Source organism: Pristiophorus japonicus, chromosome 1 (assembly GCF_044704955.1).
Source record: "Pristiophorus japonicus isolate sPriJap1 chromosome 1, sPriJap1.hap1, whole genome shotgun sequence".
In the NCBI taxonomy this organism is placed as follows: domain Eukaryota; kingdom Metazoa; phylum Chordata; class Chondrichthyes; family Pristiophoridae; genus Pristiophorus; species Pristiophorus japonicus.
The window spans coordinates 486,342,479-486,357,009 of record NC_091977.1 but is presented as its reverse complement, the minus strand read 5'-3'; the positions used below and the strand labels follow the sequence as shown (position 1 = coordinate 486,357,009).

The following is a 14,531-nucleotide window of genomic DNA, read 5'->3' as shown; positions in this document are numbered from 1 at the left end:
CAGCACTGAACCTTGCGGCACCCCACTAGTCGCTGCCTGCCATTCTGAAAAGGACCTGTTTATTCCCACTCTTCGCTTCCTGTCTGCCAACCAATTCTCTATCCATGTCAATACATTACCCCCAATACCATGTGCCTTAATTATGCACACTAATCTCTTGTGTGGGACCTTGACAAAAGCCTTTTGAAAGTCCAAATACACCCCATGCACTGGTTCTCCCTTATCCACTCTACTAGTTACATCCTCAAAAAACTCGAAGATTTGTCAAGCATGATTTCCCATTCATAAATCCATGCTGACTTGGACCGATCCTGTCACTGCTTTCCAGATGTGCTGCTATGACATCTTTAATAATTGATTCCAGCATTTTCTTCACCACCGATGTCAGGCTAACCGGTCTATAATTCCCTGTTTTCTCTCCCTTTTTTAAAAAGTGGGGTTACATTAGCTACCCTCCAATCCATAGGAACTGATCCAGAGTCTATAGAATGTTGGAAAATGACCACCAATGCATCCACTATTTCTGGGGCCACTTCCTTAAGTACTCTGAGATGCAGACTATCAGGCCCTGGGGATTTATCGGCCTTCAATCCCATCAATTTCCCTAACACAATTTCCTGACTAATAAGGATTTCCTTCAGTTCCCCCTTCTCACTAGACCCTCGGTCCCCTAGTATTTCCAGAAGGTTATTTGTGTCTTAGTGAAGACAGAACCAAAATATTTGTTCCACTGGTCTGCCATTTCTTTGTTCCCCATTATAAATTCACCTGATTTTGACTGCAAGGGACCTACAATTTGTCTTCAGTAATCTTCATGTATCTATGGAAGCTTTTGTAGTCAGTTTTTATGTTCTCTGCAAGCTTACTCTCATACTCGATTTTCTCCCTCCTAATTAAATCCTTTGTCCTCCTCTGCTGAATTCTAAATTTCTCCCAGTCCTCAGGTTTGCTGCTTTTTCTGGCCAACTGAAACAGCTTTGTACAATTTTGAGCTGGTATTGCTGTGATCTTTTCATAGGTTTGTGTAGGCTGCAAAATATTGATGCATCTTCCTCTTCCTCTATCCTATATCATTTTGCTGATTTAGATTATTTTTTTTTTTGCTTTCAGTTTGTTCCTGGTTCTGCTCCTCCAGATTCGCACCAGATACCCATCAGCCTTGTGTTAAGATTACGGTAAGTGAAATCTGATCAGAACATCAGGCTGTCTTGTCCTGTCTAATTAGTCACGAGCGATCTTCCAAGTTCAAAGTATGCACTAAGATATATGAAAGAACTGTTGTAATGACGTTTTTTAAAATAATATATACTTAACATTTTCTGCAGAATCCTATTTCAGAAACAGTTGAACTCCGACATTGTTTGTGACTAAACATAGAAAATAGGTGCAAGAGTAGGCCATTCGGCCCTTCTAGCCTACACCGCCATTCAATGAGTTCATGGCTGAACATGCAACTTCAGTACCCCATTCCTGCTTTCTCACCATACCCCTTGATTCCCCTAGTAGTAAGGACTTCATCTAACTCCTTTTTGAATATATTTAGTGAATTGGCCTCAACAACTTTCTGTGGTAGAGAATTCCACAGGTTCACCACTCTCTGGGTGAAGAAATTCCTCCTCATCTCGGTCCTAAATGGCTTCCCCCTTATCCTTAGACTGTGTCCCCTGGTTCTGGACTTCCCCAAACATTGGGAACATTCTTCCTGCATCTAACCTGTCTAACCCCGTCAGAATTTTAAACGTTTCTATGAGGTCCCCTCTCATTCTTCTGAACTCCAGTGAATACAAGCCCAGTTGATCCAGTCTTTCTTGATAGGTCAGTCCCGCCATCCCGGGAATCAGTCTGGTGAACCTTCGCTGCACTCCCTCAATAGCAAGAATGTCCTTCCTCAGGTTAGGAGACCAAAACTGTACACAATACTCCAGGTGTGGCCTCACCAAGGCCCTGTACAATTGTAGCAACACCTCCCTGCCCCTGTACTCAAATCCCCTCGCTATGAAGGCCAACATGCCATTTGCTTTCTTAACCGCCTGCTGTACCTGCATGCCAACCTTCAATGACTGATGTACCATGACACCCAGGTCTCGCTGCACCTCCCCTTTTCCTAATCTGTCACCATTCCAACCCCATATCCTCTCTATCACCGAGACTACCTACTTCCACCTCCATACTATCACCCATCTTTGCCCCTGCCTCAGCTCATCTGCCACTGCAACCCTTGTTCATGCTTTTGTTACCTCCAGCCTCAACTGTTCCAATACTCTCCTGGCTGGCCTCCCTTCTTTTACCCGCTGTGAACTTGAACTCATCCAAAACTCTGATGCCCGTATCCCAAGTCACACCGCCCCATTCTCCCATCATCCCTGTGCTCGCTGACAGAAAATGGCGACCGGTCCAGCAATGCCTCAAATTTAAAATTTTCATCCTTGTGTTCAAGCCGCTCCCTAGCTCTTTGATCTCCTCCAACCCTATAACCATCAGAGAACTCTGATTTCCTCCAATTCTGGCCTCTTCTGCATCACCGATTTCTTTCACCCCACCATTGGTGGCTACGCCTTCAGCTGTTTAGGCCCCAAACAATTGAATTCCATCCTGACACCTCTCTACTTTTCTCTCCTCCTCAAAGGCGTTCCTTAAAACCTGCCTCTTTAACCAAGCTTTTGATCACTTCTCCAAATATCTCCTTGTATGGCTCCGTATCAAATTTTGTTGATAACTCTCCTGTGAAGCACATTGGGATGTTTTACTTCATTAAAGCCGCTATATAAATGCAAGTTGTTGTTTCTATTTTGTTTAGCCGGTATTAATTATTGCAGTTATCCACTAAATGAGGGTCCATTTTCAAATATGTGGGGCTAAACAATCTGAAAAATATATAGCTTCCCCAGTGGTTTACTGTATAAATGCATTGTGTAGTGCAGAGCCCTACAGACCAGTAGGTCCCTTGTTCGATTTGTAGTATGTGCTGAGTTTGCTGATGCTTTACTGACTGTTAACCCTTGGCTAAGGAGAGACAAAAATAAAGTTTCCTGCTCATAATCACAATCCAGTAACTCCTGCTGAAGAGCGTGTGTCCAGATAGTGGATCATCATCATAGGCAGTCCCTCAAAATCCACTCTAAGTGAGTTCTCAGGTGACTATATTGTCCAATACGGGAATTACAGTCCCTGTCACAGGTGGGACAGACAGTGGTTGAAGGAAAGGGTGGATGGGTAGTCTGGTTTTCCGCACGCTCCTTCCGCTGTCTACGTTTGGTTTCTGCATGCTCTCGGCGACGAGACTCGAGATGCTCAGCGCCCTTTCGGATGCTCTTCCTCCACTTACGGCGGCCTTGGGCCAGGGACTCCCAGGTGCCGGTGGGGATTATCAAGAAGGCTTTGAGGGTGTCCTCTGCCCACCTGGGGCTCGCTTGCTGTGTAGGAATTCCGAGTAGAGCGCTTGCTTTGTGAGTCTCGTGTCGGGCTGGTCGAGTGTGGTCAGTGCTTCGATGCTGGCGTTGTTGGCCTGATCGAGAACACTGATGTTGGTTCGTCTACCCTCCCAGTGGATTTGCAGGCTCCTGCGGAGAGAGACACTCTCAAATGGGAAAAAAATATATAAAATTTATATAGTACTAGTTGATCTCCTGTGGCATTGCACAGGAGGAATTGACACCAAGTGTAGTGTTCAGGTGAAGTGGGATTCATTGGACCAGGTTGCAGTCCCCATTTTAAACTCATATTATTGCCTTATTTTTTAAATTTCCATTATAAATTCTTATGTTCACATTTATAATGGAAATTGCCTATGTTAATGTGTTTTTGCTGTAATTACACCCTCCTTGTAGTGGTGAGATCACAGTTTCTCCAATGGAGGCAAAGTATAATTGCAGTATGACCAGTTTACATAGGTAGTTTCCATTATAAATATGCTCAAGAATTTATAATGGAAAAGTTGACTGGTGCACACAGACATAGGGCCCAAGTTTCCACATGATTTGCGCCTGATTTTTAGGAGCAACTGGTGGAGAACGGACTATTTTAGAAATCGCAATTCTCCACATTTTTTTTTCTGCAGTTCTAGTCAGGTAGAACAGTTCCAGTTTAGAACAGAATTTTTTCTTCAAAAGGGGGCGTGTCCGGCCACTGACGCCTGATTTGAAAGTTTCCACAGTGAAAACGTACTCCAAACTAAAGTAGAATGGCGCCAGTGAAGATTTTTGTAGAACTGAAAAAACCTGTTCTACACATTAAAAAATCAGGCGCAGGTTACAAATTAGGCGTCCAGAACGAGGTGGGGGGGGAAGGGAACTCATTAAATTCGACAATAAATCCTTATTTATACTTCTACAAATATTATACAAATAAATCCAACCTGAATAAACATTTATAAGCCAAGAAAAGATTAAATAAACCATCTTCCGACCTGTGTGAAAGTGCTTCAGCCAGGGAGAATTCTGCAGCTGTTCGTGCCGCTGAGCGAGAGAGGGAGGGAGGGAGAGAGAGAGAGAGAGAGGGAGGGGAGAGGAGAGGGGGAGAGGAGGGAGGGAGGGGAGAGGAGAGAGGGAGGGGAGGGGAGAGGAGAGGGGGAGGGAGGGGGGAGTCGGGGAAGAGAGAGGAGGGGGGGGGGTCGGGGAAGAGAGAGGAGGGGGGGTGTCGGGGAAGAGAGAGGAGGGGGGGTGTCGGGGAAGAGAGAGGAGGGGGGGGGTCGGGGAAGAGAGAGGAGGGGGGGGGTCGGGGAAGAGAGAGGAGGGGGGGTGTCGGGGAAGAGAGAGGAGGGGGGGTGTCGGGGAAGAGAGAGGAGGGGGGGTGTCGGGGAAGAGAGAGGAGGGGGGGTGTCGGGGAAGAGAGAGGAGTGGGGGTGTCGGGGAAGAGAGAGGAGGGGGGGTGTCGGGGAAGAGAGAGGAGGGGGGGTGTCGGGGAAGAGAGAGGAGGGGGGGTGTCGGGGAAGAGAGAGGAGGGGGGGTGTCGGGGAAGAGAGAGCGGGGGGGGCGTCGGGGAAGAGAGAGGAGGGGGGGGGTCGGGGAAGAGAGAGCGGGGGGGGGGTCGGGGAAGAGAGAAGGGGGGGTGTCGGGGAAGAGAGAGCGGGGGGGGTCGGGGAAGAGAGAGGAGGGGGGGGGGTCGGGGAAGAGAGCGGGGGGGGGGTCGGGGAAGAGAGAGGGGGGGGTGTCGGGGAAGAGAGAGCGGGGGGGGGTCGGGGAAGAGAGAGCGGGGGGGGTCGGGGAAGAGAGAGCGGGGGGGGGTCGGGGAAGAGAGAGGGGGGGGGGTCGGGGAAGAGAGAGGGAGGGGGGTTGCGGAAGAGAGGGGGGGGTCGGGGAAGAGAGGGGGGGGTCGGGGAACAGGAGCGGGTGTCGGATCGGGGGGGGGGGGGTGGAGAGCGGGTGTCGGATCGGGGGGGGGGAGAGCGGGTGTCGGGTCGGGGTGGGGGGAGCGGGTGTCGGATCGGGGCGTGGGAGAGCGGGTGTCGGATCGGGGCGGGGGGGGTGTGGGAGAGCGGGTGTCGGGGCCGGGGGGGTGGGGAGAGCGGGTGTCGGGTCGGGGTGGGGGGAGCGGGTGTCGGATCGGGGCGTGGGAGAGCGGGTGTCGGATCGGGGCGGGGGGGTTGTGGGAGAGCGGGTGTCGAGGCCGGGGGGGTGGGGAGAGCGGGTGTCGGGTCGGGGTGGGGGGGAGCGGGTGTCGGGTCGGGGTGGGGGGGAGCGGGTGTCGGGTCGGGGTGGGGGGGAGCGGGTGTCGGGGCGGGGGGGGGGGGTGGGAGCGGATGTCGGGTCGGGTCTGGTCGGCGGGGAGCGGGTGTCGGGTCGGGTCTGGTCGGCGGGGGAGGGGGGGGGGGGGGGGAGCGGGAGCGAGTGTCTGGTCTGGTTGGGCGGGGAGCAGGAGCTGGCCGTGGGAAGAGCCTCATTCACGCAGCCCCAGTGAGGCCATTGGGCCAGGGCTAGGGGCTGCGTGACAGTTCGGCGCCTGGAGCTACTGCACTTGCGTGCCGACTGTAGCGCGCATGTGCAGAGGTCCCGGCACTGTTTTCAGCGCCGGGACCTGGCTCCGCCCCCCCCCCCCCCCCACAGCTCGTGCTGGCTGCGCCGAGTGCCACAGGACCTGTAAGTCGGTGGAGAATACCGAGGATTTTTTTAGGCGCGATAAACGGGCGCCCAGCTCGGAGGGGCGCCCGTTTTTTTTCTTGTGGAAACTTGGGCCCATAGTGTGTATGTAGACAGCAGCCATAAAATATACACAAATAAGTTTGGAATACACACCAATATGTATGTGAGGGAACTGGATTGATTGATTGATGTCGAATGGCTGCTGTCTACATTCACTCATGAATAGCCAGTGGGTGGATAACACAAGACATTTGTCTCTTGTGGAACTAGCCCCCAGCATATACCAGCACCTTCAGGAGAGTAGAGTGTAAAAGGTGAACAAAAAATTACAACAAAGAAAAAAAATAGTCGCATCACAACTGCTGTGATGTAAGATTTTATTGAAGTAACCCAGAAAAAAGTACTATTGTTTTCAGTCTACCAAGTGGTGATGTGCTTTTCACAGTAATTGAAGGAGTAGGAGCAGCTCTTCAGTACCTGGAAGAAGCGGAGATCAGTAAAGAAATAATAATGAAGAACCAAGAGTGTTTTCATACTCAAAAGATGAGATGGAACACATCCAAGAATAATTACCAGGTGTGGCTGAGCCATTTCACTGTCTGTAAATAGAGGTAGTATAGAATCATAGAAATTTACAGCACGGAAGGAGGCCATTTCAGCCCATCGTGTCTGAGCTGGCCGACCAAGAGCTATCCAGCCGAATACCACTTTCCAGCTCTTGGTCCATAGCCCTGTAGGTTACGGCACTTTAAGTGCACATCCAAGTATCTTTTAAATGTGGTGAGGGTTTCTGCCTCTACTACCCTTTCAGGCAGTGAGTTCCAGACCCCCACCACCTTCTGGGTGAAGAAATTTCCCCTCATATCTCCTCTAAACCTCCCCCCAATTACTTTAAATCGATGCCCCCTGATTGTTGATCCATCTGCCAAGGGAAACGGGTCCTTCCTATCCAATCTATCCAGGCCCCTTATAATTTTATACATCTCAATCAGGTCTCCCCTTAGCCTCCTCTGTTCCAAAGAAAACAGACCCAGCAACTCCAATCTTTCTGCATAGCCAGAATTCTCCAGTCCAGGCAACATTCATGTAAATCTCCTCTGCACCCTTTCCAGTGCAATCACATCTTTCCTGTAATGTGGTGACCAGAACTGCACACAGTACTCCAGCTGCGGCCTAACCAGTGTTTTATACAGTTCAAGCATAACCTCCTTGCTGCTGTATTCCATGCCTCGATTTATAAAGGCAAGTATTCCATATGCTGCCTTAACCACCTTATCTACCTGGCCTGCTACCTTCAGGGATCTGTGGACCTGCACTCCAAGGTCCATTTGTTCCACTACACTTTTTAGTGTCGTACCATTTAATGTGTTTTCCCTTGCCTTGTTAGACCTTCCCAAATGCATTACCTCACACTTAGCCGTATTTAATCCCATTTGCCACTGTTCTGCCCACCTGACCAGTACATTGATATCTTCCTGCAGTCCGCAGCTTACTTCTTCATTATCAACCACACAGCCTATTTTAGTGTCATCTGCAAACTTCTTAATCATACCCCCTACATTTAAGTCCAAGTCATTGATCTATACCACAAAAAGCAAGGGACCTAGTACTGAGCCCTGCAGAACCCCACTGAATACAATCTTCCAGTCACATAATATCCATCAACCATTACCCTTTGCTTCCTGCCTCCGAGCCAATTTTGGATCCCACTTTGCACTAGATCCCATGGGCTATTACGTTCGTGACCAGCCTGCCTTGTGGGACCTTATCAAAAGCTTTGCTAAAATCCATATACACTACGTCATACGCACTGCCCTCATCGACCCTCCTGATTACCTCCTCTCAAAATTCAATCAAGTTAGTCAGACACAACCTTCCCTTGACATATCTATGCTAACCGTACTTGATTGATCCATGTCTTTCCAAATCCCTCAGGATTTTTTCCAATAATTTTCCCACCACCGAAGTTCGGCTAACTGGCTTATAATTACTCGGTCTATCCCTTTTTAAACAAAGGTAGTCCTCCAGTCCTTTGGCACCGCACCTGTAGCCAGAGAGGATTGGAAAATGATGGTCAGACCCTCTGCTATTTCCTCTTCTGCTTCTCTTAACAGCCTGGGATATATTTCACTTGGGCCTGCGGATTTATCCACTTTTAAAGCTGCTAAGCCCCTTAATACTTTCTGTCTATATATTTATCACATATAATATTTCACACTCCTCCTCCCTCATTGCGAAGTCTGTATTGCCCCTCTCTTTTGTATTCATTAAGGATCCTACCTATATCTTCAGCCTCCACACACACATTTCCTTTATGCTCTCTAATAGGCCCCACTCTTTCTCTAGTTATCCTCTTGCTCTTAATGTATTTATAAAACATCCTTGGGTTTTCCCTGATTTTACTTGCCAACATTCTTTCATGCTCCCTCTTTGCTTTCCTGATATCTTTTGTAATTGCACCCCTGCACTTCTTATACTCCTCTAGAGTTTCTGCAGTGTTGAGTTCCCGGTATCTGTCATAAACTTCCCTTTTTTTTTTATTTTACCGTGTATGTCCCTTGACATCCAGAAGGCTCTAGATTTGTTAGCCCCACCCATTTTTTAAGGGAACATAATTGCTCTGTACCCTCAGTATTTCCTCCTTGAATGCCTCCCACTGTTCTGACAATGATTTACCATCAGGTAGCCATTTCCAGTCTGTAACTTCAAAGTCAGAAGCACAATACCCTGAATTACAAACCTGTTAACTTGATGTCTATAGTAGGAATCACAAACCATTATAAAGGATGCCCTTCAAGCACATTCAAAATGAACAAGGATAGTAGTTGATGAATGTTTGATGATACCTAGACTTTCAGCAGGCATTTGATGGCGTGCATCACAGAGACTTGAGGCTAACCTGAAAGCTCTTGGGAGGAGGAAGTAGTAAATTGACTGAATATAACCAACAAAGGAGAATGATCAATGGTGGTACATTAATTGGATAGCTGTGCCCAATAAAATACTCCAGGGATTTGACCTGGGACATCTGCTGTTCACAGTATTTCTAAAAAATATTTCTAATATTAGATGGGCAGTTTTCTAAGTATGTAGATGAGAATGAATACATTCAGATAATGGAATATTGAAAGGGATAAATATTTGGCATCTAGAGTGATTTAGCAATGGAACAGATAAATTTTCAATGGAACTTAAAAATTGAGAAGTGTTTGATATGGTAAGTAATGCGTACAATAAAATAAAGGGTGTAATTAAATAGATCAGTTGAGAACAAAATAAATCGTGAACAGATGACCAAACATTAGGCTCAATTTTCCCCAGTGATTTGTGCTGTTTTTTGGAGTAGGCTGCTATTTTTCACTAAGTTTTTTTTTAAGTTTCCCCAATCAATTTGCACCAGCGTAACTCAATTATGATTTTTTTAGCTACTTTTTTTTTCAGCCAAAGGGGGCGTAACCCTACCACCTGTGCCAATTCTGGCCATTTAGGCAAGTTTGGCCAGCTGACAGTTACTCCACTTCTGCTTAGCCCAGCATATGTGGCCTGTGCAGAAAAACCTTCTGGAGAGTTAAAGAAATCGGCGCCGGTAAGGAAATCAGCGCAGGTAAGTGCAGCAGGTTCCCGGACAGCAGGAAAGGTTAAAGGGGGGTGGAGGGAGGAGGGGTGAATCCTGGAATAGTAAGCAGTTTTTGTAGACGAGAGTAAGAACCGATAGTGTTTTATGTGTTCGAGCCAGATCTGGCGGTGAATGGCTAAACCGGTTGTCCACCACATCCGTTGGCTCCAGGGTGACCAAGGCTGGGAACTCAACATCCAGGGGTATTCAACATTTAGGAAGGATAGACAGAAAGGAAAAGGAGGCGGGGTGGCATTGCTGGTTAAAGAGGAAATTAATGCAATAGTAAGAAAGGACATTAGCTTGGATGATGTGGAATCGGTATGGGTGGAGCTACGGAATACCAAGGGGCAGAAAACGCTAGTGGGAGTTGTGTACAGACCACCAAACAGTAGTAGTAAGGTTGGGGACAGCATCAAACAAGAAATTAGGGATGCATGCAATAAAGGTACAGCAGTTATCATGGGTGACTTTAATCTACATATTGATTGGGCTAACCAAACTGGTAGCAATGCGGTGGAGGAGGATTTCCTGCAGTGTATTGGGGTTGGTTTTCTAGACCAATATGTCGAGAAACCAACCAGGGAGCTGGCCATCCTAGACTGGGTGATGTGTAATGAGAAAGGACTAATGAGCAATCTTGTGCGTGGCCCCTTGAGGAAGAGTGACTATAACATGTTAGAATTCTTTATTAAGATGGAGAGTGACAGTTAATTTAGGAACTAGGGTCCTGAACTTAAGGAAAGGTAACTTCGATGGTTTGAGGTGTGAATTGGCTAGAATAGACTGGCAAATGATACTTGAAGGGTTGACGGTGGATAGGCAATGGCAAACATTTAAAGATCACATGGATGAATTTCAGCAATTGTACATCCCTGTCTCGAATAAAAATAAAACGGGGAAGGTGGCTCAACCGTGGCTAACAAGGGAAATTAAGGATAGTGTTAAATCCAAGGAAGAGGCATATAAATTGGCCAGAAAAAGCAACAAACCTGAGGACTGGGAGAAATTTAGAATTCAGCAGAGGATGACAAAGGTTTTAATTAAGAGGGGGAAAATAGAGTATGAGAAGAAGCTTGCTGGGAACATAAAAACTGACTGGAAAAGCTTCGATAGATATGTGAAGAGAAAAAGATTAGTAAAGACAAACTTAGGTCCTTTGCGGTTGGATTCAGGTGAATTTATAATGGGGAACAAAGAAATGGCACACCAATTGAACAAATACTTCACGAAGGAAGACACAAATAACCTTCCGGAAATACTAGGGGACCGAGTGTCTAGTGAGAAGGAGGAACTGAAGGATATCCTTATCAGGCGGGAAATTGTGTTCGAGAAATTGATGGTTTGATGGCCGATAAATCCCCGGGGTCTGCATCCCAGAGTACTTAAGGAAGTGGCCGTAGAAATAGTGGATGCATTGGCGATCATTTTCCAACAGTCTTATCGACTGGATCAGTTCCTATGGACTGGAGGGTAGCTAATGTAACACCACTTTTTAAAAAGGGAGGGAGAGAGAAAGCGGGTAATTATAGACCGGTTAGCCTGACATCAGTAGTGAGGAAAATGTTGGAATCAATTATTAACGATGAAATAGCAGCGCATTTGGAAAGCAGTGACAGGATCGGACCAAGTCAGCATGGATTTATGAAGGGGAAATCATGCTCGACAAATCTTCTGGAATTTTTTGAGGATGTAACTAGTAGAGTGGACAAGGGGGAACCAGTGGATGTGGTGTATTTGGACTTTCAAAAGGCTTTTGACAAGGTCCCACACGGGATTGGTGTGCAAAATCAAAGCACATGATATTGGGGGTAATATACTGATGTGGATAGAGAACTGGTTGACAGACAGGAAGCAGAGTGTCAGGATAAACGGGTCCTTTTCAGAATGGCAGGCAGTGACTAGTGGAGTGCCGCAGGTTTCAGTGCTGGGACCCCAGCTCTTTACAATATACATCAATGATTTGGATGAAGGAATTGAGTGTAATATCTCCAAGTTTGCAGGTGACACTTAACTGGGTGGCGGTGTGAGCTGTGAGGGGGACGCTAGGAGGCTGCAGGGTGCCTTGGACAGGTTAGGTGAGTGGGCAAATGTATGGCAGATGCAGTATAATGTGGATAAATGTGAAATTATCCACTTTGGGGGCAAAAACGTGAAGGCAGAATATTATCTGAATGGCGGCAGATTAGGAAAAGGGGAGGTGCAGTGAGACCTGGGTGTCATGGTTCATCAGTTATTGAAGAAGGCAAATGATATGTTGGCCTTCATAGCTAGAGGATTTGAGTATAGGAGCAGGGAGGTCTTACTGCAGTTGTACAGGGCCTTGGTGAGGCCTCATCTGGAATATTGTGTTCAGTTTTGGTCTCCTAATCTGAGGAAGGACATTCTTGCTATTGAGGGAGTGCAGCGAAGGTTCACCAGACTGATTCCCGGGATGGCAGGACTGACATATGAGGAGAGACTGGATCAGCTGGGCCTTTATACATTGGAGTTTAGAAGGATGAGAGGGGATCTCATAGAAACATATAAGATTCTGATGGAACGGGACAGGTTAGATGCGGGTAGAATGTTCCCGATGTTGGGGAAGTCCAGAAGCAGGGGACACAGTCTTCGGATAAGGGGAAGGCCATTTAGGACTGAGATGAGGAGAAACGTCTTCACTCAGAGTTGTTAACCTGTGGAATTCCCTGCCGCAGAGAGTTGTTGATGCCAGTTCATTTGATATATTCAAGAGCGAGTTAGATGTGGCCCTTACGGCTAAGGGGATCAAGGAGTATGGAGCGAAAGCAGGAAAGGGGTACTGAGGGAATGATCAGCCATGATCTTATTGAATGGTGGTGCAGGCTCGAAGGGCCGAAAGGCCTACTCCTGCACCTATTTTCTATGTTTCTAAGCCTAACCTGAGGAAGGACATTCTTGCTATTGAGGGAGTGCAGCGAAGGTTCACCAGACTGATTCCCGGGATGGCGGGACTGACCTATCAAGAAAGACTGGATCAACTGGGCTTGTATTCACTGGAGTTCAGAAGAATGAGAGGGGACCTCATAGAAACATATAAAATTCTGACGGGGTTAGACAGGTTAGATGCAGGAAGAATGTTCCCAATGTTGGGGAAGTCCAGAACCAGGGGTCACAGTCTAAGGATAAGGGGTAAGCCATTTAGGACCGAGATGCGGAGGAACTTCTTCACCCAGAGAGTGGTGAACCTGTGGAATTCTCTACCACAGAAAGTTGTTGAGGCCAATTCACTAAATATATTCAAAAAGGAGTTAGATGAGGTCCTTACTGCTAGGGGGATCAAGGGGTATGGCGAGAAAGCAGGAATGGGGTACTGAAGTTGAATGTTCAGCCATGAACTCATTGAATGGCGGTGCAGGCTAGAAGGGCCGAATGGCCTACTCCTGCACCTATTTTCTATGTTTATGTTTCTATGTTTCTATGCCCTTTTGACTTGAGAGAGCGAAGATGAAGGCTGTACCAGAGAACGGCCAGTGTGGGAGAGAGTAATAATTTTAATAGGGACTAGGGCATCAAAGGTGGTAATGAGGGTGTGATTGAGCAGGCCGGTGAATGAAGAAATTTCATTTTTAAAAGAGGGCCAAAGGTTGGGCAGTTTCGAGTTGATGAATGCAGTTGTAATAGAATTTGGAGAGAGTTTTTTTCCAGGGGCGGATACAGAAGGAAATAGGGTTGAATTGGGGAAGGGGGTTGTGGGTCAAGAGCAATACAAGGAAATGGTCAGAGATGGCTATCTTTAATTGATACGATTGGAACAGCAAGGCCACAAGAGATTGCGTGGTCAAGGGGGTGGCCATGAATATAGGTTGAGTAATTTATATGGAGGGAGAGGTTAAGGGAGGACAGGAGAGTAGTGAATTCAGAGGAGAGTGAACAAAGTGAGTTGAGATGAAGGTTGAAATCACTGAGGATGAGAAGTCGCTCGGTGCAAAGGCTGAGGGAGGAAAGCAGTGAGGATATATCAGTGATAAAGTTTTTATCATGTTTTAGGTGGGCGGTAGAGACCGAGAATTTTGAATGAGAGGTTAGAGGGGTGGAATAAGGCAAGATGTTCAAAAGATGAGAAGGGGACAGACCAAGGTATGATTTAGTGATGAGCTATCCCCCTAACACGGCGGTCTGGGCGGGGCTAGTGGTAGAAAGTATCGCCGGGACTAGAGGCTTCGATTAAATTAAGTGTGTCATTATCCTTCAGCCAAGTTTCTGTTAGTGCCATGATGTCAATGCATTCGTCCATGATATGGCAAGAGCCTTGTTTGAAAATGAACAGACATTTTGTAAGGAAATTTTGAGAACATCCGTGATGGTTGATCTACTACAAGAATACACATTGTCGTTGGTTGAAGGCATGAGTGGCAAGTTTAGCCTTCCCAGGGCAAGCTGGGCAATAAGGTTGGTGAGAGATTAGGATAGGACAGTTGGGGTTGCTGCTTGTGAGGAGACAGCAACAAGTGCCATGGTGGACTCTTCAGAGAATGCCAAGAGAGACACAGGGAAGCTGCAGGCTTGTCTAAAAGGGAATCAAGTCTGGGACGGCAGCAGGAGAGTAGGAAGGTTGAAGAGTAATAAATTTTATGTGTAAGGCTCGGGTTTGAAGCGGCAGCCAAAATGCGCACGCGAATAGATGCAAGCAAGAATAAAAGAGGATTCAATTTACATGGTAAATATAATAAGGATTCTAGAATAGTAGAATGAGTAAATCGAGGTTGATTATATTAAATAAAATAAAATATATATAGTAATCATAAATTAAGTTTAAAATGAGAAAATCAACAATTAAAGCAAATTAAATCTGTTATTAGCTGTCTTTAAAATTCATT

General features: G+C 46.8%; 1 protein-coding gene across 1 annotated transcript in view; it reads left to right on the top strand.

Moving 5' to 3' along the window:
• The window catches only part of LOC139277097 (serine/threonine-protein kinase OSR1-like), a 269,081-nt gene that overhangs the window by 233,195 nt on the left and 21,355 nt on the right, over positions 1-14,531 (top strand). Inside the window, exon 14 of the mRNA XM_070895115.1 lies at positions 1,111-1,175. Within this exon, the coding sequence (XP_070751216.1) occupies positions 1,111-1,175 (65 nt within the window). The remainder of the gene's footprint in view (positions 1-1,110; positions 1,176-14,531) is intronic.